Source organism: Taudactylus pleione, unplaced genomic scaffold (assembly GCF_031769625.1).
Source record: "Taudactylus pleione unplaced genomic scaffold, aTauple2 ptg000236l, whole genome shotgun sequence".
NCBI lineage: Eukaryota > Metazoa > Chordata > Amphibia > Anura > Myobatrachidae > Taudactylus > Taudactylus pleione.
The window spans coordinates 2,879,988-2,906,040 of NW_028284638.1; the positions used below are offsets into that span (position 1 = coordinate 2,879,988).

Below are 26,053 nucleotides of genomic sequence, written 5' to 3' on the forward strand. Positions count from 1 at the left end.
TGTCCTCCCATCCTGTCAAATAATGGGACATGGAAAACTGGATAGAAAGATGTCCTTTAACACAAGCCATAAGCTGACACACTTTTGTTGTTCAATGGCTGTTCCCATAAGAAAAGCCGGGGTTTCCCCCCACAATCTAAAACGGATACTAGTATGTTAATTGTCTCCTAAATGGGCCCTAGTACGTTAGATCTAAAATGTAGTGTGATAATAGTAGTGGTTTTTTGTTTTGTTAAGAAAGGTCAGGTATTAGTTTTCCACCTCTAGACAGCTTGAATTTATTGTTTTGTACATGCCATCTTTCAGAGTTTACTAAATACGTAAATTACAAAAATAGTGTTTGCAAAAGTCATCTGGTAGACAGTTGCTTTAAATAGGGTCTCATGAGAATTTGCACATCTCGTCTATTCTAAATTTTGTGTTTTGTGTGCGAGCATGTGTGTGTTCTACAGTCATTCGCAAACGAAAGGCAAACATTTCTCTTAAGTCTAAAGGCACTCGTATATCCTTAGATTCCTTGCGTCAGCGTTGGGAGAAAATAATCAAAAACAAAATCCCTCAATGCTTGCTGTTTTTCCAATGACTTCAGACAATGGCTCAACAGTATTGCCTCTTTGCCAAATAATAACAATAATATAAAACCCATCCCTCTCTTTAATCATTTTCGTTGGGTCATAGAGAAGACATTATACCATTTTTCTATAAAAGCAAATCATTTACAGACTAGCTTTCTGTTAACCTCGGCTGTACCAAACCATCCTACGCAGCAAGCACTCTGTATTTTTTCCAGATTGTGGAAGTAAACCTTTAAAAGTAGATTTTTTGTGATCTATTAAATGTCCATTGTTGCTGCATTATTAGAAAAGTTTAATACAATACAGTGATAGTTTTATTTCATGATCTTTTGCATGAGTTGAAAATCTGGAAAATTGTTTTGTCTGTATTGACTTCACCAAGGTAATTGGCGTATATTTATATTTAATAGAATACCTTTTTGTTTTTCACTTTTTCTCCCTGTAATTACATCCAAAGTGCAAATTCACAAATCCTTTGATTTTATTTTTCCCTCAATCTACAAATTCCCAAATCCACCAATCTGCGCCCATACATTGCAGATATTTGTTTCAGTGATCTGCTGATCTTTTTCTGGAAAGATAATTCTGCCAATCTTGAAAGGCTCCTCTAGTAACGGTCGGCAAATCGGCTGATTTGTTACCATACACTGGCAATCTACAGTCCCGATTTGTCAGTGAAATCCAACATGTTGGACAACCTGATTTACCGATTCTGATCACTTTTTGGGTACACGAATCTGTGATTGGTGTACTCTGTACATTGTCTTGCTTCTTCGGGTTCCATAGAGTCCACAGGAATTACCTTGGAATATATATTATTGGACAGCGTCCACTGCACCAAACAGCAAAGCTTTGGAGCTCCCAGCATGCACTGGTCCTCCTCCCTATATACCCCAGCCACAGACATTCAGTTTTTTGTTTTGTGTTCGGCAAGATGCACCTGTTATAACAGCGGGACTGCTAGGCAGTCCTAGGCTTTTCTCTTTTATGTTTTACCTTAAGTTTGTGAGGTTTCAAGAGTTTAGTGGTATTAGCGCCAGTAATGACGCTCTACTGCGGCTCCATCTACCTCCGCAGATGCCGAAACCAGTATCGCTGTAAGCCCTGATGTTCTCGGCAGGCGTGGCTTAGCTGGCAGCCTAAAGATGCTGAGGTCCGGGACTGCGGTCGGGTATACGGAGATGTCAGGTGAGGATTCCTCTCGGGGAATCATGCGCTAAGCAGTCCCTAGCATCTGGTGTTGAGATGCTCCAGAGGCCGCTGTGGGTGAAAGACGCTTTGCGATTCCTCACTAAGGCAGCCGGGCCTTATCGTCTATTGCCGGGGACGGGTGGTAAGACGTACTAGAGTGCACTAGTCAACGTCTTATTACCTTGTAGTGCAGCATGCCCGGCCATCAAAATTGCAGCTTAGGGGAGATAAGGTGCTCCCCCGGCCGCCCCTCCCCCCCCCAGACTCCAACTTCCGGGTACGGATTCCCGCGTCTGGTATAAATGTCCACCTCCAAAGGCTATGGAAGATTGGACAAAGTCTCTGAGGGAGACTATAGTCGACCCAACAAGAGAGCAGAAGTTCCTTCTGGACTAGATACAGGAGGCGGCTGTGTACCTAGGGGAAGTGGGTATTGACGCAGGCATTATGGCGTCTAGGGTCACGGCTAACTCTCCCGGAGGACACTTTGGCTAAGGAACTGGAAGGCAGATCCTGGGTCTTAAAAGGCTCTCAAATCTTTGCCTTTCGCAGGCAAGGTGCTGTATGGACCAGGATATGATGACATGACTTTGTTGGCTACACCGAGGTCTGCGGAGTTACCATCTACTTCTAGAAGGTAGTTGTCATCCCGGTCCTTTTCGTCCACAAAACAAGAGGACGAAACTCAGCCAGACAGGGTCAGTCTCATAGAAGGCCACCCAGGAAGTCTTGGTCAACCAAGCACCCGGCATCTAAGTCAGACGGTAAGCCTATTGTCTGATGGGGTGGGCCTCCACCTTGAGGATGTCAGAGTTGGAGGCCGACTGTTACAGTTCTCCCAGGATTGGCATCGGACAACTACAGATGCCTGGGTGCGAGAGCTGGTCGCTCACGGTTATGCCATAACATTCCGAAGGCATCCCCGTCACAGGTTTGTGGTTACAAATCTTCCTGTGGACCCAGTCAGAATCTCGGCCTATCGGGAATCTGTGGGGGCCCGATGAGCTCAGGAGTCATATTCCCAGTTCCTGTGACGCAATGGAGAAGGGGTTACTACTCAAATTTATTTTTGATCCTAAAAACTAAAGGGTCACACTGTCCTATGCTGAATCTAAAATCTTTCAACAGATTTGTCAGGGTACCGAAGTTTCGTATGGAGACTCTACGGTCAATTATGCTGGCAATGGAGCCGGGAGACTCTTTGGTTTCGCTGGACATTCAGGATGCATAATCTGCATGTCCCGATTGCTGAATCCCACCAGTCCTTTCTCAGGTTTGCAGTGGATCAGCAACATTTTCAATTTCAGGCTCTACCCTTCGGTCTGACCACAGCCCCTCGGGTATTTACAAAGATAATGGCAGTCATGACGGCTCATCTCAGGCGACAAGGAGTCAGGAGACTGCCATATCTAGACGACCTGATTTTGGCCCAGTCTCAGGAGATGTTGCAATGTAATTTACGAATGACTATTGTTTGCTTACAGGAGCACGGCTGGGTGATCAACTGGAAGAAGTCTTCCCTGTCATCGACTCAGCGAATGGTGCACCTGGGGGCACGGCTGGACTCTCTGCAACAGATGATCTTTCTGCTGGAGGACAAGATTGTGGCACTATAGTCTGAGGTGCAGTCTATTGTGCAAACAAGTAGTGTCAGTCCACTTTGTTATGCAGATTCTGGGCTCCATGGTTGCCATATTCGACATGGTGGCTTATGCCCAGTTCCACTCCAGGACCCTACAGCTGTGGATCCTGGACCAGTGGGATGGTCAGCATCAGATGATTTATGTCTTAGCAGAGGTTCGACTTGGTGGCTGGAGACGATTCGCTTAGACAAGGGTCGTCCGTTATGGGTCCTGGAATGGGTACTCCTCACCACAGACGCAAGTCTAAAAGGATGGGGAGCAGTGATCGGTCAGCACACTTTTCAGGGAAGGTGGACAGACCAAGAAATCCATCTACCAATAAATATATTGGAGCTTCGGGCAGTGCCCAGGGCACTTCTTCTGGCACAGGACCTTCTTCAGGGCAGGCCTGTCCAGGTTCAATCCAACATTGCGACGGCAGTGGCCTAAATAAACCATCAAGGAGGCACACGAAGTCCGGCAGCCATGGAGGAGGTGGCAGAGATTCTGCTGTGGGCAGAAAATAATCTTCCTGCGATCTATGCAATTTTATCCCAGTTGTGCTCAGCTGGGAAGCGGACTACCTAAGTTGCCAGGACATTAACGCTGGAGAATGGGCTTTTCATCCAGAGGTGTTTAAAATCCTGGTGGACAGGTGGTGGTTACCAGACGTAGACCTTATGGCATCACGTCACAACCACAAGGTCCCCAGATACGGGTCCAGGACAAGGGACCCCTCAGCAGCCTTCGTGGACGCCCTGGCAGTGACATTGAACTTCAGGTTAGCGTACCTGTTTCCTCCAATCTCCCTCCTCTCAAGGGTTGTCAGGAAATTCAAACAGGAAGGCAGCAGGATGACTCTAATGGCTCATGCCTGGCCCAGGAGGCATTGTTTTTCGGATCTGAAAACATCTATCAATGGACAGTCTGTTTCCACTGCCACTGTGGCAGGACCTCTGCGGCAGGGCCCGTGTCTTTACCAGGGTTTGCCTCGGCTGGTTTTGACGGCTTGGTTCTTGAGTCTTCCCTTTTAAAGGCCAGGGGGTTTTCTCCGTCAGTGATACAGACGATGCTAAGAGCGAGGAAACCTGCTTCTGCTCTCATCTATCACAGGATTTGGCAGTTATTTTTTCTGTGGTGTTGCAACAGGAAATATGACCCTAAGTTATTCAAGGTGGCCAGAATACTTGGTTTTCTCCAGGCTGGATTAGACTTAGGTCTTCGTCTGGCTACCTTGAGATTTCAAGTTTTGGCTTTGACTGTTTGGTTTCAGCGCAAGATTGCTCCTCTGCCGGATGTTAGAACATTCATGCAGGGGGTCTGCGACTGCAACCTCCATTCCTCCCACTGGTAGCACCATGGGATTTGTCTCTGGTTCTCAGAGCACTGCAGACACATCCCTTTGAACCCTTGGATAAGGTGGACTTGAGATGGCTGATGGCGAAGACGCTTTTTCTCCTGGCTATCTCTTCAGCTTGCAGAGTGTCTGACCTGGCAGCTTTGTCATGTCGCTCTCCCTATTTGATGTTTCATCAGAATAGAGCTGTCCTCCGTACCAAGGCGGGCTACCTTCCAAAGTTGGTTTCCCGTTTCCATATTAATGAGGCAATTATAGCCCTGGCCTTTGTCTTCAGACCTGTCTACAAGGGAAGCTACCCTTCATGTGGCTCGAGCCCTCAGGATCTGTGTGGTTCGGACCAAGTCCATCAGGAAAACAGTATATGTGTTGTATGGATTCCACAAAAGAGGTTGACCAACAAATAAACAGACTTTATCCCACTGGCTCCGTATGACCATTTCCCAGGTGTATACTCAGGCTAATCTCCCTGTTCCTAACAGGGTGACAGCCCATTCCACTCTGTCTGTCGAACCATCGTGGGCGGTAAGACAGGGCACCTCTGCTGAACAGCTCTGCAAGGCAGCCACCTGGTCTTCTGTGAGTACGCTAATAAAGTGCTATGCTTTTGATACGTATGCCTCCCAGGATGCTTCCTTTGGGTGGTGGTTTCTCATATCTTCTCAGGAGCGTCCCCATCCCTAAGGGAACTTCTTTAGGATGTCCCAAGGTAATTTCTGTGGACCCTATGGAACCCAAAGAAGAATTACAGAATTATGGTATAACATACCTTTTTGATTCTTTTTCTTCGAGGTCCACAGGGCACCCATCCTGACGCACATGGCCTCAGATGGACCTGTTCTTAAAGCTTTATATCACAAATTCCCTCTTCACTTGTTGAGTTTTTTTGTGAAATGTTTCCTTCTCCGTCTCTTTCCGCAAGGCTTAGTCATGAACTGAATGTCTGTGGCTGGGGGCGGGGTATATAGGGAGGAGGACCAGTGCATGCTGGGAGCTCCAAAACTTTGCTGCTTGGTGCAATTGACGCTGTCCAACTATATATCCCAAGGTAATTTCTGTGGACCCTATGGATCTCGAAGAAAAAGTATTATCAAAAGGTATGTTTTACCATAATTTTGTCCCCCAATCTGCAAAACAGGGAATTATCCAAATACATCTCAGATGTATGGGAGCCTTAAGCCAATCTGGTAGCAGCTGAAATAAATGCATCCAGGATTCAGTTTGATTAATATGATTAAAGGACAACTAGTCCCCAAAACTGAATTTTTCACAATATACTGATGTAAAAGGCCCTGCTTTGTATTTCCCTGGCTTTTCACTGCAGCTTTATTAAAAACTAGCTGTTGCCCGCGGCTTCACCCACGATGAAATCGCTTCTGCCAACACTTTTTATTTTTTTATTTGGTGTGTTCTAGTTGTATTGCTTTGCATAGGGGCCCTGTCACGGGAGTTGCCCACGTGACTAGCAGTGTTATGCAGACTGGTAGTGTTCACTCTAGGTCCGAAAAAGGGGCGTGTCTTTATGACGCGTCCCCTTTTTGTCACTCTTGGGGTCATGCAGTCCCCAAGCGTCACGGTCACTGTGAATGTATGCCGGGTGAAATAGGGCAGGGCGCTGCGCCCCGCTGAAACAGCCTAGCGGGAACGCTACAGACTGGTGGCAGCAGTCTCTTCACCCACCACTCACACTAATGTCACTGCAAAATGATGGTTCTACTTCAGGGTCCATAGGGTATCCACAGGATACCTTGGGGTATAGGTGTGACGTCAGTCGCAGGGCACCAAAGAGTTAAGCTTTCAGCCTCCCAGGATGCACTAGGTCCCCCTCCTATACCCCGCCCCCGGGCCAAGGCACCTCAGTTTAGTTTGGTGCCCGGCCGGAGTCGGGTGCACCTGTTGGAGTGGGGGCTAGAAGAGCCCCTGAAGCTTATTCTTCATGCAGCTGTGGCTGCACATCTGGATGAACAGCATGGACAGTCAGTCCTGACGTCCATGCTGTCTTCCCTACACCCCGCCGGTACCAGAACGCCGGTACTGATCCGGGGATGCTGGTGGGCGTCTGGGGTCACAGCTAGCGGTGACCCCAGATGCTCCGGACCATGGCCGGATTCAAGGGGGACAGAGGTAAGCAGCGGGGTCCCGCGGTGGGTCCCCGCTGATCACATGGTCCTAAGTCCCCAGGCAGGGGGCTCCCTGGGGACTGGCTGCAGCGTGGAGCCAGGCGACCAACCTGCGCTTCCACTACCCCCTGGGACAGCGGACCGCAGCAGAGCGGTAGCGCTGCGGCATCCCAGGGGTTAAATGCATGCCAGGGGAGCGCGCCTTCCCTGTCTCACAGCCGGCGCCTCCCCCGCTGCACACAGCCCTCTCTGCATGCTGCCGACTGGTCCTGTGGCAGCGCTCCTCCCCCAGGCCAGCCTCCTCTCTGCTCCTCGGCGGCCATCTTCTCCAGAACGCATGGTGAACGCTGCTGGAAGCGCTGGACGGAAGCATCGTGGTCTGGGTCCCCCCGCATACCTCTCCTCCGTTGTGGTCAGGTCTGTGTATGCAGCGCTGTGTCCTACCAGGCCCTGTGTCTGTGTAGTTGAGTGATCAGCGCTGTTAGTGCAGGAATTGTTATTTCTCTGCATTGTATGTGACTGTGCTAGCGCTGCTGCCTGTAACTTTTCTTCTCTAAACTGTCAGCTTTATTACTGTCCCTGTTCTTCTGCTAAAGCCCTTGCGGTGCGGTGCTGCAGGGTGGTCTCTCGCCTATTTAATACTTAATTGGTGAGAGAGGTCACATACGTGGTGCCATCATGTCTGAAAGTGATTTTCCCCTCCGGCTACAGTGTACCACGTGCAAAGTACCGTTAGCGGAGGGGGAGGGTAGCGCGGAGGGCCTTTGCCGGCAGTGTTTGTCCATGGCGTGGCCTATTACGGTTACAGCACCGGTACAGGAGCCGCCCTGGGCTTGTTTCGCTCAGGCGTTAACAGCTTTAGTGGGCCAGTTAGCTCCGCAGCCCGCGTTTACTCCGATGGGTTTGTCCCAGCAGTCTGTGGTGTCGTCACCCATGCAGGGGTTCCCACGACAATTGGTGGTACCCCACAGTCTCCCTATTTCCCCGCTCCCGGGTTCTCAGGAGCCAGCGTGGGTTAACTCCCTGACGAGTTCTGTACAGCACTTGTCGGATGTGTTGCAAGGGGAGTCTGTGATGCGGCCTCATAAAAGGCCGGTGGCGTCTCTGTCCGCTCCTTATGAGGATGACGAAGGGACGTCTGATGATGGGGAGATTCTTGATCCTTACGATCAGGAACCTCTCCATACTAAGGACGCTGATGCTAAGTCCAAAGTATATATTCCTGGACTTATTCGGGCGGTCCGCACAGCCTTGGTGATTGAGGACGAAGTTCCCCCAGCGGCTAAATCTAAGTATGCCTTTTTCAAAGATGTGAAGGGCGATGCCACAGTCTTTCCTCTTTCGGGTCAGTTGGTGGACCATTTAGAGGAGGCGTGGAAACAACCTGGCAAAAGATACCAGCCGCAGAGACGCCTGGCGGTGGCTTATCCGTTCGCGGATAATTATTTTGCTAAGTGGGAATCCCCTCCACAGGTGGATTCTCACATGACCCGTCTTGTCCGTAGTGCCACATTGCCGATGCCATCCATGTCCTCCCTTAAGGATGCTACGGACCGCAAGGTAGAAATCTGCCTGAAGTCCGCTTATTCCCTTGCAGGGGGGGCAGCACGGCCGGCTATGGCCATTTGCTGGGTTGCCAGAGCGATGGAGCGCTGGGCGGATTCACTAGAGGCTTCTTTTGAATCCGACTGTCCGGCCGATCAGGCGGAGTTGATTGGCAATCTCCGTGATTCGGCCACCTACATCAACGAGGCGGCTCTAGACATTAGTACTCTGGTGTCTAGAATTTCTTCAGCAGCGGTAGCTGCTCGTCGCACCTTGTGGCTGCGATCCTGGAAGGCGGACGCAGATTCCAAGAAAGGTCTGGAAGCGTTGCCGTTTACCGGAGAAGTTCTCTTCGGTCCGGATCTGGATAAGATTGTGGCCACGCCAAATCTGCTTGTCTCCCGTCGGCCGCTGCTCCTTCTTGTTCGGGACCATCGTCCTTTCGGTCATCTAGGGCCCAGGGCAGGCCCAAACCACAGTCGTTTCCTCGACAGGCTGGCCCTAAGAAATCGGTCAAGCCCCGGAAGCAGGCATGGAGTACCAGACGTCCGGCCCCCAAGCCAGATGACAAGCCTGCGGCCTGATGGTCCAGGCCTCCCTTTGGGGGATCCCAGGGTGGGAGGCCGCCTGCTACAGTTCGCCCAGTGTTGGTCGACCACTACGACAGACACTTGGGTTCTGGAGGTGGTTTCCCACGGATACGCCCTCTCCTTCCGGCACAGACCCCCGGCTCGCTTCTTCACCACGGGTCTCCCATCAGACCGGAACAAGGCTACGGAGCTGCGGAAGGTATTGCACACTATGCTCCAGGCTGGAGTTATAGTGGCGGTTCCATTCTCCCAGAGGGGCCAGGGTTTCTATTCAAATCTATTTTTGGTACAGAAACCCAATGGGTCATATCGTCCGATTCTCAACCTCAAAGCACTCAACAAGTCTTTGCGGGTCCCGAAGTTTCGGATGGAGACCCTACGGTCCATCATTCTGGCGCTGGAACCTGGGGACTACTTGGTGTCATTGGACATACAGGACGCTTACCTGCATGTCCCTATTCTTTGGCGCCATCAACAGTTCCTCAGGTTTGCAATCCGCAGCGACCACTTCCAGTTTCGGGCGTTACCTTTTGGCCTGGCAACAGCACCACGTGTTTTCACCAAGGTGATGGCGGTCATGGCGGCTTCTCTGCGGCTGCAGGGAGTCCGCATGTTGCCGTATTTGGACGACCTGTTATTGGTGGCAGGATCTCCAGAGCTCCTGTTACGCCACTTGGACCTGACCATTGCACTGCTGCAACGGCACGGCTGGCTAATCAACTGGCAGAAGTCCACTCTAATCCCGTCTCGGAGGATTCTGCATCTTGGAGCCTTATTGGACTCGGGACAGCAAAGGATCTTCGTGACGGAGGACAAGATCTCTGCTTTACAGTCAAGGGTGCGCAGTTGCCTGCACAACCGCCGGGTGTCCTTACACTCGGCGATGAGGTTACTGGGCTCCATGGTGTCGGTGTTCGACATGGTGGAATACGCCCAGTTTCACTCCAGACCTCTGCAGCACCTGATCCTGTCCAAGTGGAACGGGCTGACTCAGTCTTTGAAGTCCCAGACGATTGTGCTCACCCAGGAGGTTCGCCTGTCCCTTGCGTGGTGGTTACAGACGACCCACCTCAACAAGGGACGTCCGTTCTGGGTTCCAAATTGGGTCCTGTTGACAACGGACGCCAGTCTTCGGGGCTGGGGAGCAGTTTCGGGTCCACACTTGTTCCAGGGCAGGTGGACGCCGACAGAAGCGGAGCTTCCAATAAATATCTTGGAACTCCGTGCGGTCTTCAATGCTCTCCAGCAGGCACAGCGGTTTCTCCAGGGTCGCCCGGTGCAGGTCCAGTCGGACAACGCTACCACCGTGGCCTACATAAACAGGCAAGGAGGAACTCGCAGTCGGGCGGCTCTCGTAGAGGTCTCTCGGATCCTGGTTTGGGCGGAGCGCAATCTTCCGGCCATATCAGCGGTTTTCATCCCGGGAGTGCTAAATTGGGAGGCGGACTTTCTAAGTCGCCAGGACGTTCATCCGGGGGAATGGTCCCTGCACCCGGACGTTTTTCAACTACTGGTGGACAGGTGGGGTCTTCCAGAAATCGACCTCATGGCGTCCCGGCACAACAACAAGTTGCCGGTGTACGGGTCTCGCACAAGAGACGAAGGGGCGTCTCTGGTGGATGCTCTGTCCGTCCGGTGGACGTTCCGGTTCGCATACCTGTTCCCTCCGGTCTCCCTTCTTCCACGGGTAATCCGGAAATTCAAACAGGAAGGAGGGACGCTCCTGTTGATAGCTCCCGCGTGGCCCAGACGGCACTGGTTCTCAGACCTTCAGGGTCTGTCCGTGGACATTCCTCTGCGGTTGCCGCTACGACCGGACCTTCTGTCTCAGGGTCCTTGCCTTCACCCGGACCTGACTCGGCTGTCTTTGACGGCGTGGCTGTTGAGACGGCCATGCTGAGGTCCCGGGGGTTTTCCAGCTCTGTGGTGCGTACCATGTTACGAGCTCGGAAACCGTCTTCCGCGAGGATATACCATCGCGTGTGGCATACGTTCTTCCAGTGGTGTCGACCGAGAGGTTATGCACCGCGGGAGTTTCGTCTGTCTCGGATTCTCGCCTTCCTGCAAGCGGGACTAGATCATGGGCTTCGCCTTGCTTCTTTGAAGGTACAGGTTTCGGCCCTATCTGTATGGTTTCACCGTAGGATTGCTACAATCCCGGATGTGCGCACCTTTATGCAGGGTGTTCTCCGCATTCAGCCGCCCTTTGTTCCACCTGTGGCGCCTTGGGATTTGGCTGTGGTCCTGAGGGCTCTCCAAGGACCGCCGTTTGAACCACTGGGCTCAGTGGATCTTAAATGGCTAACAGCTAAGACTGTTTTCCTTCTGGCCATTGCTTCGGCCAGACGTGTTTCTGAGTTAGGGGCTCTTTCTTGTAGACCCCCTTTCTTGGTTTTTTATGGGAACAGGGCAGTGCTCCGCACTCGGCCCGAGTTTCTTCCCAAAGTTGTTTCCCAGTTTCATGTTAACGAGGAAATAGTTGTTCCGGCCTTTAACTCACCGGGTCTTTCCGTGGGTGAGGCCTCTTTGGATGTTGTGCGGGCCTTAAGGACTTATGTTGACCGCACTTCTTCGTTTAGGAAGTCGGACGCTTTGTTTGTCCTCTATGGCTTCCGTAAAAAGGGTTGGCCTGCTTCAAAGCAAACTTTGGCAGCCTGGATCCGTATGGCTATTTCTGAAGCTTATCTTCATGAAGGCCTACCGGTCCCTCCTCTGAAGGCTCATTCCACTAGGTCTGTGGGTCCTTCGTGGGCAGCTCGACGTGGTGCCTCGGCAGTTCAGATCTGCAAGGTTGCTACGTGGTCTTCTGTCCATACCTTCGTGAGGTATTACAGGTTTGACACCTTCGCCTCTCAGGATGCTTCCTTCGGGCGGCGGATTCTCCTTTCTGCACAGGAGCGTCCCCACCCTTAAAGGATACTGCTTTGGGACATCCCCAAGGTATCCTGTGGATACCCTATGGACCCTGAAGTAGAAAATATGAGATATGGTAAGAACTTACCCTTGTTATCTCTATTTCTACGAAGTCCATAGGGTTCCACAGGACTCCCGCCCTGTCGCACCTGTGCTGCAGATGGGCTTTGCTCTGGTCACCGGTTTTCCGTCTCCCTCTGGTGAGAATGTGATTCTTGTATGTGTCCAGATCTTTGTTCTCTCTCTTCCTTCTCCTCCTCCGGCCTATGGCTTGGTAACTAACTGAGGTGCCTTGGCCCGGGGGCGGGGTATAGGAGGGGGACCTAGTGCATCCTGGGAGGCTGAAAGCTTAACTCTTTGGTGCCCTGCGACTGACGTCACACCTATACCCCAAGGTATCCTGTGGAACCCTATGGACTTCGTAGAAATAGAGATAACAAGGGTAAGTTCTTACCATATCTCATATTTTTTCATAAAATTCGGTTCAGTCATTTTTGCGCCAACTTGAATCAAACACACAACGTTCTTATTATATTAGTATAGATGGATTAAAGTATAACAAAACTTTTCCTCCTCTTACATTGCAAGCACATAAGACAGTTGCCAAAGGGTCATTTCATGACAAATCATCACAAAAAAAGTAACTTTTCAACCAGACCATCTCAGATTTTCGTAAAATTTGGTAGGATGGTAGACTGCATAAAGTAACTTTCAGATGTAAAATTTTATCCCTCAGTGATGCACGGTGTTCATGCTACAGAATAGCAAACATGACAAAAAGTGTAAAATTTGTGCTTGCCAGGTCAACTAAAACGATTCATAACTTTGCTTTTAGTTGTGGTAGAACTATTATGTTGGTCTTGTTTTGAAACTAAGGTACCAGAGTTTTCATTAAAAAATAGTTTTAAATATTGACTTTCACATTTCAAGGTCACATGATGTGACCATTTGACCTTGAATATCTAAAAAAGTGCATTTATTTTTTTTGTTATACACTTAAATACAATCTCTCTTTGGTATAAGGGCCTGATTCAGAGCCGGACGCTCTGACAGAGCGCTCGCTCTGAATCAGGGCCGGCCTTCTGTTTTTTTAGAGCGGCCTCCTGGCCGCTCGCATAGCTATGGGTGACCACCCACAGCTATAGCGAGCGGCCAGGAAGATGGTCGCGATGGTCAAGACCATCATGACCATCGGACTTGCGATGAGACCCTTGTGGTAGGGTCTCGTTGCCGCAAGCCCTAGAGTGCTTTAACAGAGCCGAAAGCACTCCCACTGACATCACTTGTGATGTCAGTGGGGCCGGCCCCAGACGGTAGGCGTTCCCATGGGACAACTGTAGCCTAAGCTCCCTTTCAGATGGGGACAGGATGATCTCATTCCTCAACTTGCCTGTTCAGGTTAATATAATATGGTGTGTGTTACTGCTACCGGTCGTGGAGTGTTGCACACTGGGATAACCGCTGAGTAACTGATTCCACAGTTACTATGCTACACAGGGGAGACCATGGACAATGTTGTGATGAACACTGTTAATTTTTCTTATCATTTAATATTATTTAAGCATGATACAAAAGAAAATCTGTAAAGTCTGAGGTATTCCACACAGTTGATCATACATATACTGTATATATATATATCATACACACAGATTCACCTTCATTATGTCTCTTATTCTTTAAGTAAATGTCTCCTCTGGATCTTTCTAGTATTTGTTTTGTCACAGTCTGCATCTGAATAAACATGCATTGACCACAGTCTATTTCACTGTACAGGTTCAGTGGCACTGCAGAGCGCGGATGGTGGCAGGTGCTAATTTTTACATTGTTGGGAGAGATCCTGCAGGAATGCCACACCCAGCAACAGGGAAGGATCTGTATGAGCCTACACATGGAGCTAAAGTGCTCACCATGGCTCCCGGCCTGATCTCCCTGGAAATTGTCCCATTCCGTGTGGCGGCATATAACAAGAAGAACAAATGCATGGACTATTTTGATTCCGCGCAGTAAGTTTGTATTTCTCCCTATCCCTAGATTTGCAATAGTTATGAGAATGGTCTGAAACTCAAATCACTGATTTTAGTAAATATGCTGTCTTGTTGGTTCTGCTACTGCACTTCCTTTGCCTGTTGTGTAAAGTCTGATATTTAAAATAATGTCTCTGTATTTAAGAAATAGCACTACTCATGGTGATATACAGAGTAGGGGCTTGTGAGGGCCGGCTTTGTACTCGCCAGGATGTCAACTACAGATTTGTCCTCTGACATCCTTGCCGATCGCGCTACACTTGTGTGCACACGTCGCGCTATGCGATTACCGGCAGCAGCATACACTACGGTATGCTATGGAGCGCACTGCAATCGCACCATGCAATCCTATGTGGTCGTGGGTGCAAACGCAGTGCGCTATCCGCTCGTGGGCACGCGCCATGCATGGAATGGTTTGCCGCGTATGCAGCATAGTTGTAAGAGGACATATCCCGATATGTATAGTCATTACAGGTCCGGGTCAGAGTAGGCTGAAATTGTCAAACGAATCGAAAAAGATCACTAATTAAAAGGGTAGAATTTTTCCCTCCTATTTCTATCTGACCTTAATAGTAGAGGTCCGTTTCTGGCAATCAAATCCCTGTCTTCCCGCAGCTGCAAAAGCAGAAAATTGTAGACCATATAGACCGTGACTTCATTCGACTGCTTCACTCTGCCAATGTATTAACATCTGTATATATTGCCGCTGGAAGTTTAAAAAAAATATATATATATAATTCCATAGACAAATGAAAGTGCCAGTGTTGCATGATGGATGGCAGGTCTTACCATACACGCCATAGCGGGCGATTCCATTTTCTTTTTCTCATCCTGCAGAATGAGTGGGGTCACACCTAGTGCTATTTGTGATGTCCCTTTACCTTGACCTACATTTGATTTTACCAGTCATTTTGTCAGTATTTATGTACAATACAGTATGCAGTCATCATATCTCATGATTCTCTTGTATATTATAATTGAGTCTGCAGAAGTAATTCCAGAAATGTGTGGCGATAGATATGTTGTTACCTCATTCTTCTCCATAACATAACTGATCTGGCTCCTATTTTCTGTAATCTAAAATGCTTTGCACAATCATCCAGCAACATAGCCTTTCATGTGGGAGAGCCTATTTCCAGTTTGTGTGGTCAGACCACCATTACTGAGGTTTGGACAGGATTTCACATTACTCCCATTGTTTGAGTTACAAACTAGTCGTCTTTCAGAAATTTTTCGGCGTCCATGTAGAACAGGTGCTGTAGTGTCTTTTAATGTGTGGGAACTGCCAGGCTCCACAGTGGATTACCGAGATTTACCATTACCATGTTTGGATTGATTTGTATTTAATGCAAAAAAAAAAATTAATTTTTCATAATTTTGTTTTTGTTTTATATTTGCCCAATTTTCTTATTTCCAAAATGTGGGGGGTGCCAATTCCAAGCGCTAACTGGTGTCTACCCTCACCTTCCCATCTCTGTCCCCCTTACAACCCACCCCTGTCTGTCTCTCATATCTGTCCCTCTTCCCCTTGTCGGTCTCTTTTTTACTTCTGCCCCCCTCTCTTTCATCCTAGTTTCCCTCTCCACCTTCCTCTCATCTGTCACTATCACCATATTTCATCACTGACCTCTCCCCCCCTCTCTTTAATCTCTTTTCCCCTTTTTTTTCATCTCTGCCCCCCTCCCCCATCTCTCTCAACTCCGACCCCCCTTCCCCATCAGGGGGTGCCTGCGAATTGGGTAAGGAAATGTGGGGGGCAATTGCGGGGGAGTCATGAGTGGGGGAGGGCAATAGGTTCCAGGTGCTGACAGCATTGGCTGGGAGAGAAGAAAGGCTGTGTGGGAGTCAGACAGCCAGTGAGAACTATGAAGGGAGGAGGGGGCCTTCCTGCAGCTCTCTATTGAGTCTGCTCTAGACGAACAATAGCATCATTATATAATTGATAATGAACTCTAAAGGTGCCTACACACTAGACGATATTTTACACGATTCGCCCGATTTCGACGCATCGGAACGACAATCGTGTAAAATATGTCCAAATCGTGAGGATGCCGATGCCTACTGCAGGCAAGATTTGCCAATTTCATACTCAATTTTGTGCAATAGATAGGTTTTGTGCACGATAGATTGGACACTTTTTAGCACCATATCGTGTCCTGGTGTGCTGGGAGAGTTCAAGGGAAATGGCTCACAATATCGCATCGTGAGCACATCGTCTAGTTAAGTGATGTGTGTTTTGAAAAGATTTTCTGGTTATGAACAATTACACCTCTAAGAAACCGTACTATTGCTTATGGTCCCAAGAAGAAGAAAAAGCAGAACAAGTACGTATCGCGAGAATAGCAGTGTAGTGTAAGTAAAGAATATTATAATAATTTTATTTATATAGCGCTTTTCTCTGTCAGGACTCAGTGGCTTTACAAGATCAGAAACAAAGCACAGGGGTTTAGTATTACAGAGAGAAGAAGAAAAACCAAGAACAGTCCACATAATGGGGGTAATGGACATAATACAGGGTTGGTGGAGCCACTTTGGGTTATAACTTTAATGGGTTTCCTATCCCACTGACGAATGGAACCAGGCGAGTCAGACATTTTGGGCGCGTTACATAGGTTGCCCTGGTTAGAATCGGTAACTCTTAGGAGACAGAACACAAAATGGGGAAGTTACAGCGTACTAAATATAAGAGCAGAAACCTTAAATAAACAGCAGATTCAAGTATTTTTCATCCCACCAAGGGCGTACCAGGTGAGGCAGCCATCTTGGGTGCACTACAAAGGTTACAGTGTGTGGGATACCATGCAAGGAACAAATATGGGTCACTGAAACGTGTGGTGTGGTGTGATATGCACTGCATGAATAGATCCACAAGTTGCTCATCCTGCCCATGGCAGTACCATCCGGGGCAGCCATCTTGGGCGCAATGCGTAGTTTACATCTGGCAGTTTGTGAAACTTCTAGAAGTATAACATCCAGCTGGGAAAAAATAAAAGGCTGAATACAGAGACAAACATGGCATTATTAATATAAGGGTGACAGCAATGTAACATATATGGAAAGGTTAATCTAAACTTAAGAAAAGACGACAAAGAATAGAACAAAATTATACCAACCCAAGGTCCATTTTTGAGGGTCACATTGCTGTGTTGTTCAGTATGGCCCAGTTTGAGGGGGGTCAGCAGCTCGCATGGGAAGATCAAACCTGGAGTAGCTCAGGAGGGCTGCTAGCAGTATTGGGGATCCAGGAGCAGGCACAATCCAGGGGCATGGTGGAAACGGGGTGCTAGTATAACAGTAGCTAGTTTGCCATACATTTACAGTATTGTACAGCAAGAATAGCAGTGGTTGCATATGATTATAGGGGTAGAAGCCCCAGAACGGGCATTATCCCTGGGAAATAGGAGTTTGTTGTATTTTGCCTTTATTTCAAATTAACTGTACTTGAGTATGATATTAGTGGTAGTGTGCCGTAGTATTCATGCACATTGGCTACTAACAATGCAGCGCAATATAAGGTTGTTCAACCTTATTGGTTACTGTTGCTAAACTAGGTTTAATTGATCTGTACAAGGAGAAATTTGTACTTAGACTTGTTCTAGGAACTTGTTTATAGCTTGGACCTCTAACAATCATCTTTGGTAGTGGTTGGCTCCTCTTGTTTCAAACAAAAGCAGACACTGCATCTTTAAAGCACATTACTATCATGCAATAGTCTGAGCTGCTGATAGACTGCATCTAAACAGATATGAATGTCTTATTAAATCTCGCACATTGACAAAATAAAAATGACTTTTCTGGATTTAGTTGTAGCAGTAGTAGTCCACCTTGATTTTGAAAGTAAAGTCACTACATATGTGTCTACATACATCTTTCCTCCTTGCACGTTAAATAGCCCTTCTAGACGCTCCATACCGTGGCGTGATTCGTTAACGCCAAACATCTTTTTATGCATTTTTACCTTCAAATGTAAAGTCATCAAACGTCGCTTCACATCTAACGTGTGAGTGCCGTGTGAGACTGTAGCTCTGAGCGTTTTTTTGTGCGACTTTTTACCTTCAAATGCGTCTTATTCGCACAGCAGTGTGAATAGAGTGCACAGGCAGCTTCTGTTTATTAAACTGATATATGTGGCATGTCTATGTTCTGTGTGCGACTGAGGGTGTATCTGCATGTGAAACGCTAAGTTATAGTGTCACAGCCGCTGACATTGTAACGTAGCATTTCGCATGCAGATACACTCGCCGTCGCACACAGAACATAGGCATTTTAATCAGCAGAAGTTGCTTCTGCGTTCTATTCGCACCGCTGTGCCAATAAGACGCATTTATAGGTAAAAAGTCGAACAAAAAGATGCTCAGCGCTACAGAGTCACACGGCACTCACATGTTGGGTGTGAAGTGACTTGTAGCGCACAGAGGATAGATGTACATGGACACATCTGTATCTGAATTTTGAGTTACATGTTCCAGAAGTGCTTCTCAAGCAGGATGGGGAGATCTATCAAATATTGGAGAGAGATAAAGTGGAGAAGTTGCCCATACCAACCAGTCAGCTTCTAATTGCCATTTAACAGGCTGTGCTAGAAATATGACAGAGGTTGCTGCGAGCAACTTCTATACTTTTCCTCTCTACAAGATTGATAAATCTCCCTCTGAATGTACAGAACAGTGATGCTAGGAGAAACCCTGCACATTTCATCAGGGCTATGGCATCCTACATTGGATTGATAAAATTCTCCAACACATTTTTTATGGGAAATTTCAGTGCATTGTAATTTAGTTATTTTTTCATCTTTGCTTGTAGTGGTTGGTGCCCTTCAGCAATCCAACTGTTTGGTATATTGATGCAGTTTCCAATATATTATAGTGGTGGTCAGCTGGTCCTACAAACACCATCTATACCCTGTAGATTGATGCAACAGAGAGAGCATGTATGAACATCCGAATGGGATCACCTTGTCATGGTAGATAGGTATTCACAATTTGAGCTTTACAGGACAGGATCAAGGTTTTTGGGGGCCCCAGGGCAACTAACATGTTGGACCCCTAACAATAAAAATGTCAATATGATATGCTAGTGATGTTATTAAAAATATAATAATTACTCCCAGCACAAATGTGGTAAACACACTGCAGTGACTCCAGTTTACATTATGCCACACAGAAACCCTAGTTAACATTATGCCACAGTGCCCCCCATCCTGGAAATGTAACTGTGTTTGGAGGGCCACTCCATGTGTGGGACCCCTGCAGGACCGTTCCTTGCCGCCCTGTTGGATCTTTCTATGCACTGAGGATCTCATGTTTGAATCAGATATTATATTTTATATTAATGTTGCAGAGGCTGGTGCGCAGGTGTTTATTGTGATTAGTATGTCTTTGGTGTGTGGAGTGTGTTTCTGCATTTTTTTTCTGTACCTATCTAAGTATATTTATTTATATTGGAGATGTAGTCGGCCTCCAGGCATGCAGGATGCCGATTGGTCTGAATACCGGCACCGAAATACCGACAGGTCGGGATCCCGGCCGCCGGCATCCTGAGTGTAAGTATCAGGGTGTTAGGGGTAGGTTAGGGTTAGGTAGCGGGATTAGGGTTAGGCATTAGGGGTGGGCTAGGGTTAGTCCATGGTAGGGAGTTGTGAGGATTAGGGTGTGGGGAGGGGTAGGTTAGGTTTAGGTACTAGGGGGGGAGGTTGAGGTTAGGCATCGGGGAGGGTGGGTTAGAGTTAGGTACTAGGGGGGGAGGTTGAGGTTAGGCATCGGGGAGGGTGGGTTAGAGTTAGGGTTAGAAAAATACTTACTGTGACTTCCTATGGGTGTCGGTATTCTGGCCAGCGGCATCCCGACAGCCGGGTTTTCATACCCATCCCTTATATTGCTATATAGGGTTTTTGACTAATCTTTTTTTTTCCCCTAGTGCTGAAGACTACGAATTCATTTCAGGAACTCGAATGCGTAAACTGGCTCGTGAGGGACAAAACCCTCCAGATGGTTTCATGGCACCAAAAGCTTGGGATGTGCTGAAGGAATATTACAAGTCTTTAGAAAAGGCATAAATTGCTCTAGCACCTTTCTTCCTTATATGGACCACAATAATGCTTTTTCTTCTGTTTTGTGTTGTGATTTCCGCCAGATTGTATGTGTCTTGAAGACCAGAATTTGTAATTCTATTCTCTTCTGTTTGGCTCTTAGGTAACAGAATTAACATCAAGTCCACTTTCTTCATTTTTAATGCTGAAAACTAATACTGTGTGCTTTCTGTTACAACTAATGTTTATCTGAGATACCTCTGTGTCGCTGGCGACTAGTTTAATGCATGTATGCTGCTTACCTGTCATTTGTACAAAGAGAAATGAGTGTGACAAACAGATGTTAATCATTCCTCCTGCAAGTTATTCATAGTTTTAATAGAATTGCTCCATATTAGTTATCAATGATGCTGCACAGAAAAGTATACGTTCTATGTATCCATTTTCTGTGCAGATTTTATACTTGTGTATACGGCATAAATACTTGTGCATAATCACAAAAACTTTTAAACTCTATTCAGATTAGAAATTGTTGAAAATTCGTAAAGAGGTTTTGCCTTCTTTGCCAAATAAAATAGGGGTTAGTGATTTGTTTCTGTCAGGGTAGAGAACATTTTTAATTGTTTTTAAAGCACTCCTAAACATTCTTATTGTCTTGCCTAAATAGAATGAGAAAAGTTGGAGCCTAATCTATTGCCATATAGAGAAAAGATTAACAGAATAGCAAACAGAGGGAGAGATTTATCAAACCTTGGAGAGAGATAAAGTGGAGAGGGATAAAGTACCAATCAATCAGCTTATTGTTCTTTTACATGCTGTGTTAGAAAAATACCAACCAACCAATCAGCTTCTGTCATATTTTCACTCTCCAAGATTTAATAAATCTCCGTCAGAATTGTAATAGTTCTCTGCTACCTTGCTCTCAGCAATATAGGCTATCAGCGCATATAATGCAACTGTTTCATTGTTTGTTGCTGCAAATTGGATGGAAGCGATAGGAGCTTTTCTGTTTGGTCTAGTGAAATTGACAATGAACAGTGATAATTTGGTAGTGATCATGTTTCTCCTCAAATTTAAAAAAAAAACAATTGAAACGGAAATTGGTACAACTTTTAATATGAACAGCTACAGGACTATTAAATTTCAGTGATGATTGTGTGTGTGTGTATGTATGTATATATATATATATATATATATATATATATATATATATATATATGATACATCCTCACAAGTTACCTTATTTGAGTGTGGCTTTAGGTCAAAAAGGCACTTCATGTGACAACCGGAATATTTAGAAACTAGTAAATGTACCCGGCATCTGTCAGGTCACCTCAGGCGCCCCCATTCTGCCTATTACTGTGGTGGGAGCCGTGCATGTTAGATGTGACATGAAAGGTCGCCAATACGATTACAACATTTTTATCACCCTTCAGCTTTATAGACTGGATGATACAAACTCTTCAGAACTGTGTCCTGATTAGCAGTAGCATCATTTGTTAATTACCTCATTCCTGTGCTGTGAGCCTATCGTCCTATTGTCTGTCACTCGTAAATAGCAGTTTTGCTTTATCATTACATTTGTTTATTTCTTTTTAAATACTCATTTTTATATTTCTGGTTTTACAAAATTGTGTTCTAACTATTTTATCTTACTGATTTAAACTTCATGGCCTGTTTCTATCCTGTGTTAATAAATGAAAAGTTAATAAATTGTCTATGTTCTCTCTCACAAAGTAAAAGAATTATTAAACTTTTATTAAATTAAGTGTGATGCCTCTTGTTCATTTAAGTGGTATTTACTAAAGAAACAAAAACACTCGCCTGATGTAAGAAAATAAATCAGACCTAAGCTACTGTACACGGACACCAATGTTTCTCTTCTGTACTAAGCATTTTTACATTTTTTTCTCGCTTTCTGTGAAGTTTCCAAGAAGTTCCTGTTCTCTCCCTCCTTGTATTTTGGTATACTGATCTAGATGCTTTTTTTCTGTGTAAAATATCAATCTATACTGTACGTCTTCACATACAAGTTTTGTTAAAAAAACAACACACACCACATATGTATTTTACTAAATGAGGTACAGGGACATAATGTAAAACATTACATGGCAATTTAAAAAAAAAAAAAAAAATTCTCTATTGTTTTACATGTGTAAAATAGTAGAAAGTTAAACTTTCCTGTCATTTGAAACAAGTGGATAAAGTGGTACATTTTCAGCTTCATCATGACTTGTGAAACGAATACCTAGATTACCAGGATGCAAAATTTGTGTTATTTACTCATTGTTCAGAAACCACTGTGGAAACACTATGCCACCTTGTGAACATTTTTCTTGCCCTGTTTTGTCATCTTGCAGTCTGTGGTGTCACAAGATTGGAAATGCTTCCAATATGACTTACTTTATAAATCAAATGGTATTTTGCACATTCCAGTTCATCAATGGAGGTTAAAATTACACTTTGTCTCACACTGAAGACATCACCTCTCCTCTCCTGGCCACTCTCCCTCCATCCTCTCTTCTGTGTCATACTGCCTCTCTGCCATCTCTTACTGAATGTTTCAGCACTTTATGAAACTTAAAATGACCAAGACCAAACTCATTCTTCTGCCACCTTCCAGGGTCGGTCCACACTCACCTCTCACTCCATTGTAAACACCTCTCTCTCTCCTGTCTCCCATGTCCACTGCCTCTGTTTCATCAATTACACTCTTTTCCTTCACTACCCCAGTTCAGTCCATCCAGTCGCCTTTGTTTACATGCTAAACCTATAATCTATGCACTCATCATCTCCCGCATTAATTACTGTATCACCTTTCCCTCAATGTCGCCTCTCTCCACTTCGATTTGTCCTTAAGGCTTCTGCTTGTCTCATTTTCTTCTCTTTCCATATGCCATCTTACATCTCTGTAACCTCCTTCACTGGCTCCCTACCCCCCTACCTCACCCACATTTATAAAACCCTTAATCATTACATCTCCAACCTCATCTCTATCCGTACTCCCTTGACCCACTGCACGCCTTCTCTGGCCACTGTCTAACATTTATTCTGGTTATTTCCTTTCACGCCTATGAATACCTAATAATCTATACACCCTAAATGTCGCTATTTAGCGTTGTAAGTCGCACAATAAATAATTGCTTTCCAGACTTTGTCTGGTTCCAAAGCACACTGTTATTCACATAAAAAGCATTTAGTTACACGCTGTGATCTAAATACAATTAGCGCAAAAGATTATACATAAACAAGGTACAGTCAATACATACGCAGGCACACCGGTCCCAGTTACAGTCATCTACCCAGAGGTCTATGGTCATCCAAGAGAATGGCTACTAACTGGGACACAGGCTATATACCCTAATAGATCATGGTAACAACAATGTAGACAGACAAACAGAATTCCATTAGTTCTTTCTCTTGGTCTTTGTAGTACGCTGTAGTTCATAGGACAGTTCACTTGGGGTATGTTCCAATTCTCCAGATTACATTGTCTTTCTTTAATTGATTTAAACTAGATAGAGACACTACATTACAGTGTACACATTCTAACCAATAATTTCCTATATTCCATAATCATCGAACACAAGATGCAACTCCCTCGCTGATAGGTTCAGATATCTGGAAATAAACAGTGTGTCAGTTTAGTGCCAAACATGCCATGTCTATCATGTTGTATGCCATTAATATCAAATACATGCATTTTCTGTTATAATGAATAACTTTAATATAAACCATAATGTGCAGGAACCTTTTATGAGTGCGTGTATATTTATGATTATATGTAAGTATGCGTTGTGTCTACATGCAGTATAAAAGGTGCACTGTGTGTGTTTCTATTTACAAATGCAACTGTATATATATGTGTGCACGCATTATGGATACCCATGTGATCGTCTAAGTGTGTGTGTGTATATATATATATATGTATATTTATATACATAGCTTTAAGCTGGTTATTATTAATATTACCTTTGTCTGAACGAAAAGAATGACAGACAATGGAGTTTGTCCTGTTCATAGATGGAGCAAGCTTTGGCAAACAGTAATTTTAACAAAAGGCTCTCCTATGTTTATCTAGAATACAACTGTTAGTTCTACTTAACCACATCAGCATTGAATACAAGGCCTACAATTGTTAAACGTCTGACCATTGTTTCCAAATTCACATTCAGCATTCTGTGTTGTACTTCAATTGTCACAGACACACTGTATCTATATGCAGAGCAAACACTCACAGTATCCTTGTGTATTCTTAATTATTTGTCACAAACATGTCCACAAGACATGTCTGTCATCATTGAATATATGAAGTTATATATATATATATATATATATATTCGTGTATATGGGGTATGATAGGATTTTAAACAATATGCGGAGGCAATGTGATCGCACAATGCTAATAATAGCATATTCGCATCACACACAATGGTTTCATGCTGACGACGCAAGATGGCATAGTGAGGGGCAACCTAAAATTGTGTCACTCGATATTATTTTAAGATCTGGTCTCAGACAATCATCTGGCTTCGACACGCCTGTCTCAAAGATTTTTTTTCCCACAGCACCCTCTTCTGGAACAAACTCCCTTGCCAAGTCCAACTGTATAGCAGTCTCCCCATGTTTACACATTCCCTAAAAACGTATCTATTTAATAGTCTACCAGCCCTTCTCTTAACTCCCTTCTCTCACTACCCTCCCCCCACCTTTATCTCCTTATTAGTTAACCATCCTACTGTTTACCCCCTCCCTGTAGAATGTAAGCTATTGAGCAGGGACCTCTTTCCACTGGTTCTTCCTTTTGCACTTTCGTTATAACCAGTACACCTTGTCTTTGGTCTCCTCAGCTTCAGAACCTCTGACATTGTTTGCTCACCTTTACAAATGGTACAGGATCATTGAGAGCTTTTGTGCCCCCTGCAACTCATTCCTTCCTGCTCCTACAAGCTACAGCGAATTGCCCTTCCCTTCCTCTTGTACTTCCCACTCACTTTACTGCAATGTGTGTATGTTTTGTACTTATGCATTGGTCCATTGTTGTGCTATACGATATTTACTTGATATGTTTCCCCATGCATACATGTTGTGGCACCTGATAAAATAAGAGAACCATACTGAATATGGATATACCATTAGGAAATGGTTTCAAATTATTCTTGGTAGGGCTATTTCTTGACCGGCAATCACAATGTAATCTCTGCCAAGTCCGATGGAGATAGACCAGCAAGTTAAAGGCTGAAATGTCCAAAACGGTTTCTCTATCTCGTAACTGTTTTATGGAAATTATAGCACCGTTTCATGGTTCTCAACTAGTCAAGTATTTTTCCTTAAAATCATAGGTGTTCTTAGAAAGCCTAGTGTGAAATAGAAGCAGTAGAACAACTTTGAGGATCACCATGCTGTGAATATCCTTTATACCGAAATTCAATCTTTTATGAGGTTACAGACTTAGTATCCTGATTTACAGTGTCTTGCAAAAGTATTCACCCCCTTTGCATTTTTCATATTTTGTTGCCTCACAACCTGGAATTAAAATTGATTGTTTGAAGGTGTGCATCATTTCAGTCACAGAACATGCCTACAACAATGAAGTTGTGTTTTTTTTTATATTGTGAATCAAACAACATTTAGGACAACATAACACACAACTTCAGCATGCATAACTATTCACCTCCCTAAAGTCAGTACTTTATCGAGCCACCTTTTGCTGCAATTATAGTTGCAAGTCGCTTTGGATACCTCATCTTGCCCCTGGGATTTTTGCCCATTCCTCAAGGAAAAACTACTCCAGCTCATTCATGTTGGATGGTTTCCGCTTGTGAACAGCAATCTTCAAGTCTGACCCCAGATTCTCAATTGGATTGAGATTTGGGCTTTGACTAGGCCATTTCGACACATTTAAATGTTTCTCGATTGTTGCTTTAGCAGTGTGCTTCGAGTCATGAAAGGTGAACCTCCGGCCCAGTCTCAAATCACAGGCAGACTGAAACAGGTTTTGCTCAAGAATATCCCTGTATTTAGCGCCATCCATCTTTCCCTTGACTCAAATCAGTTTCCCAGTCCCTGCTGCTGAAAAACATCTCCA

The 26,053-nt window shown here is 45.5% G+C and overlaps 1 protein-coding gene across 1 annotated transcript in view; it reads left to right on the top strand.

Annotated features, from left to right (window-relative positions):
* PAPSS1 (3'-phosphoadenosine 5'-phosphosulfate synthase 1) overlaps positions 1–21,696 on the top strand; it is a 151,217-nt gene extending 129,521 nt beyond the window's left edge. Inside the window, exons 11-12 of the mRNA XM_088479496.1 lie at positions 13,687–13,916; positions 19,854–21,696. Of these exons, the coding sequence (XP_088335622.1) occupies positions 13,687–13,916; positions 19,854–19,992 (369 nt within the window). The 3' untranslated portion in view covers positions 19,993–21,696. The remainder of the gene's footprint in view (positions 1–13,686; positions 13,917–19,853) is intronic.
* The last annotated feature ends 4,357 nt before the right edge of the window (positions 21,697–26,053 follow it).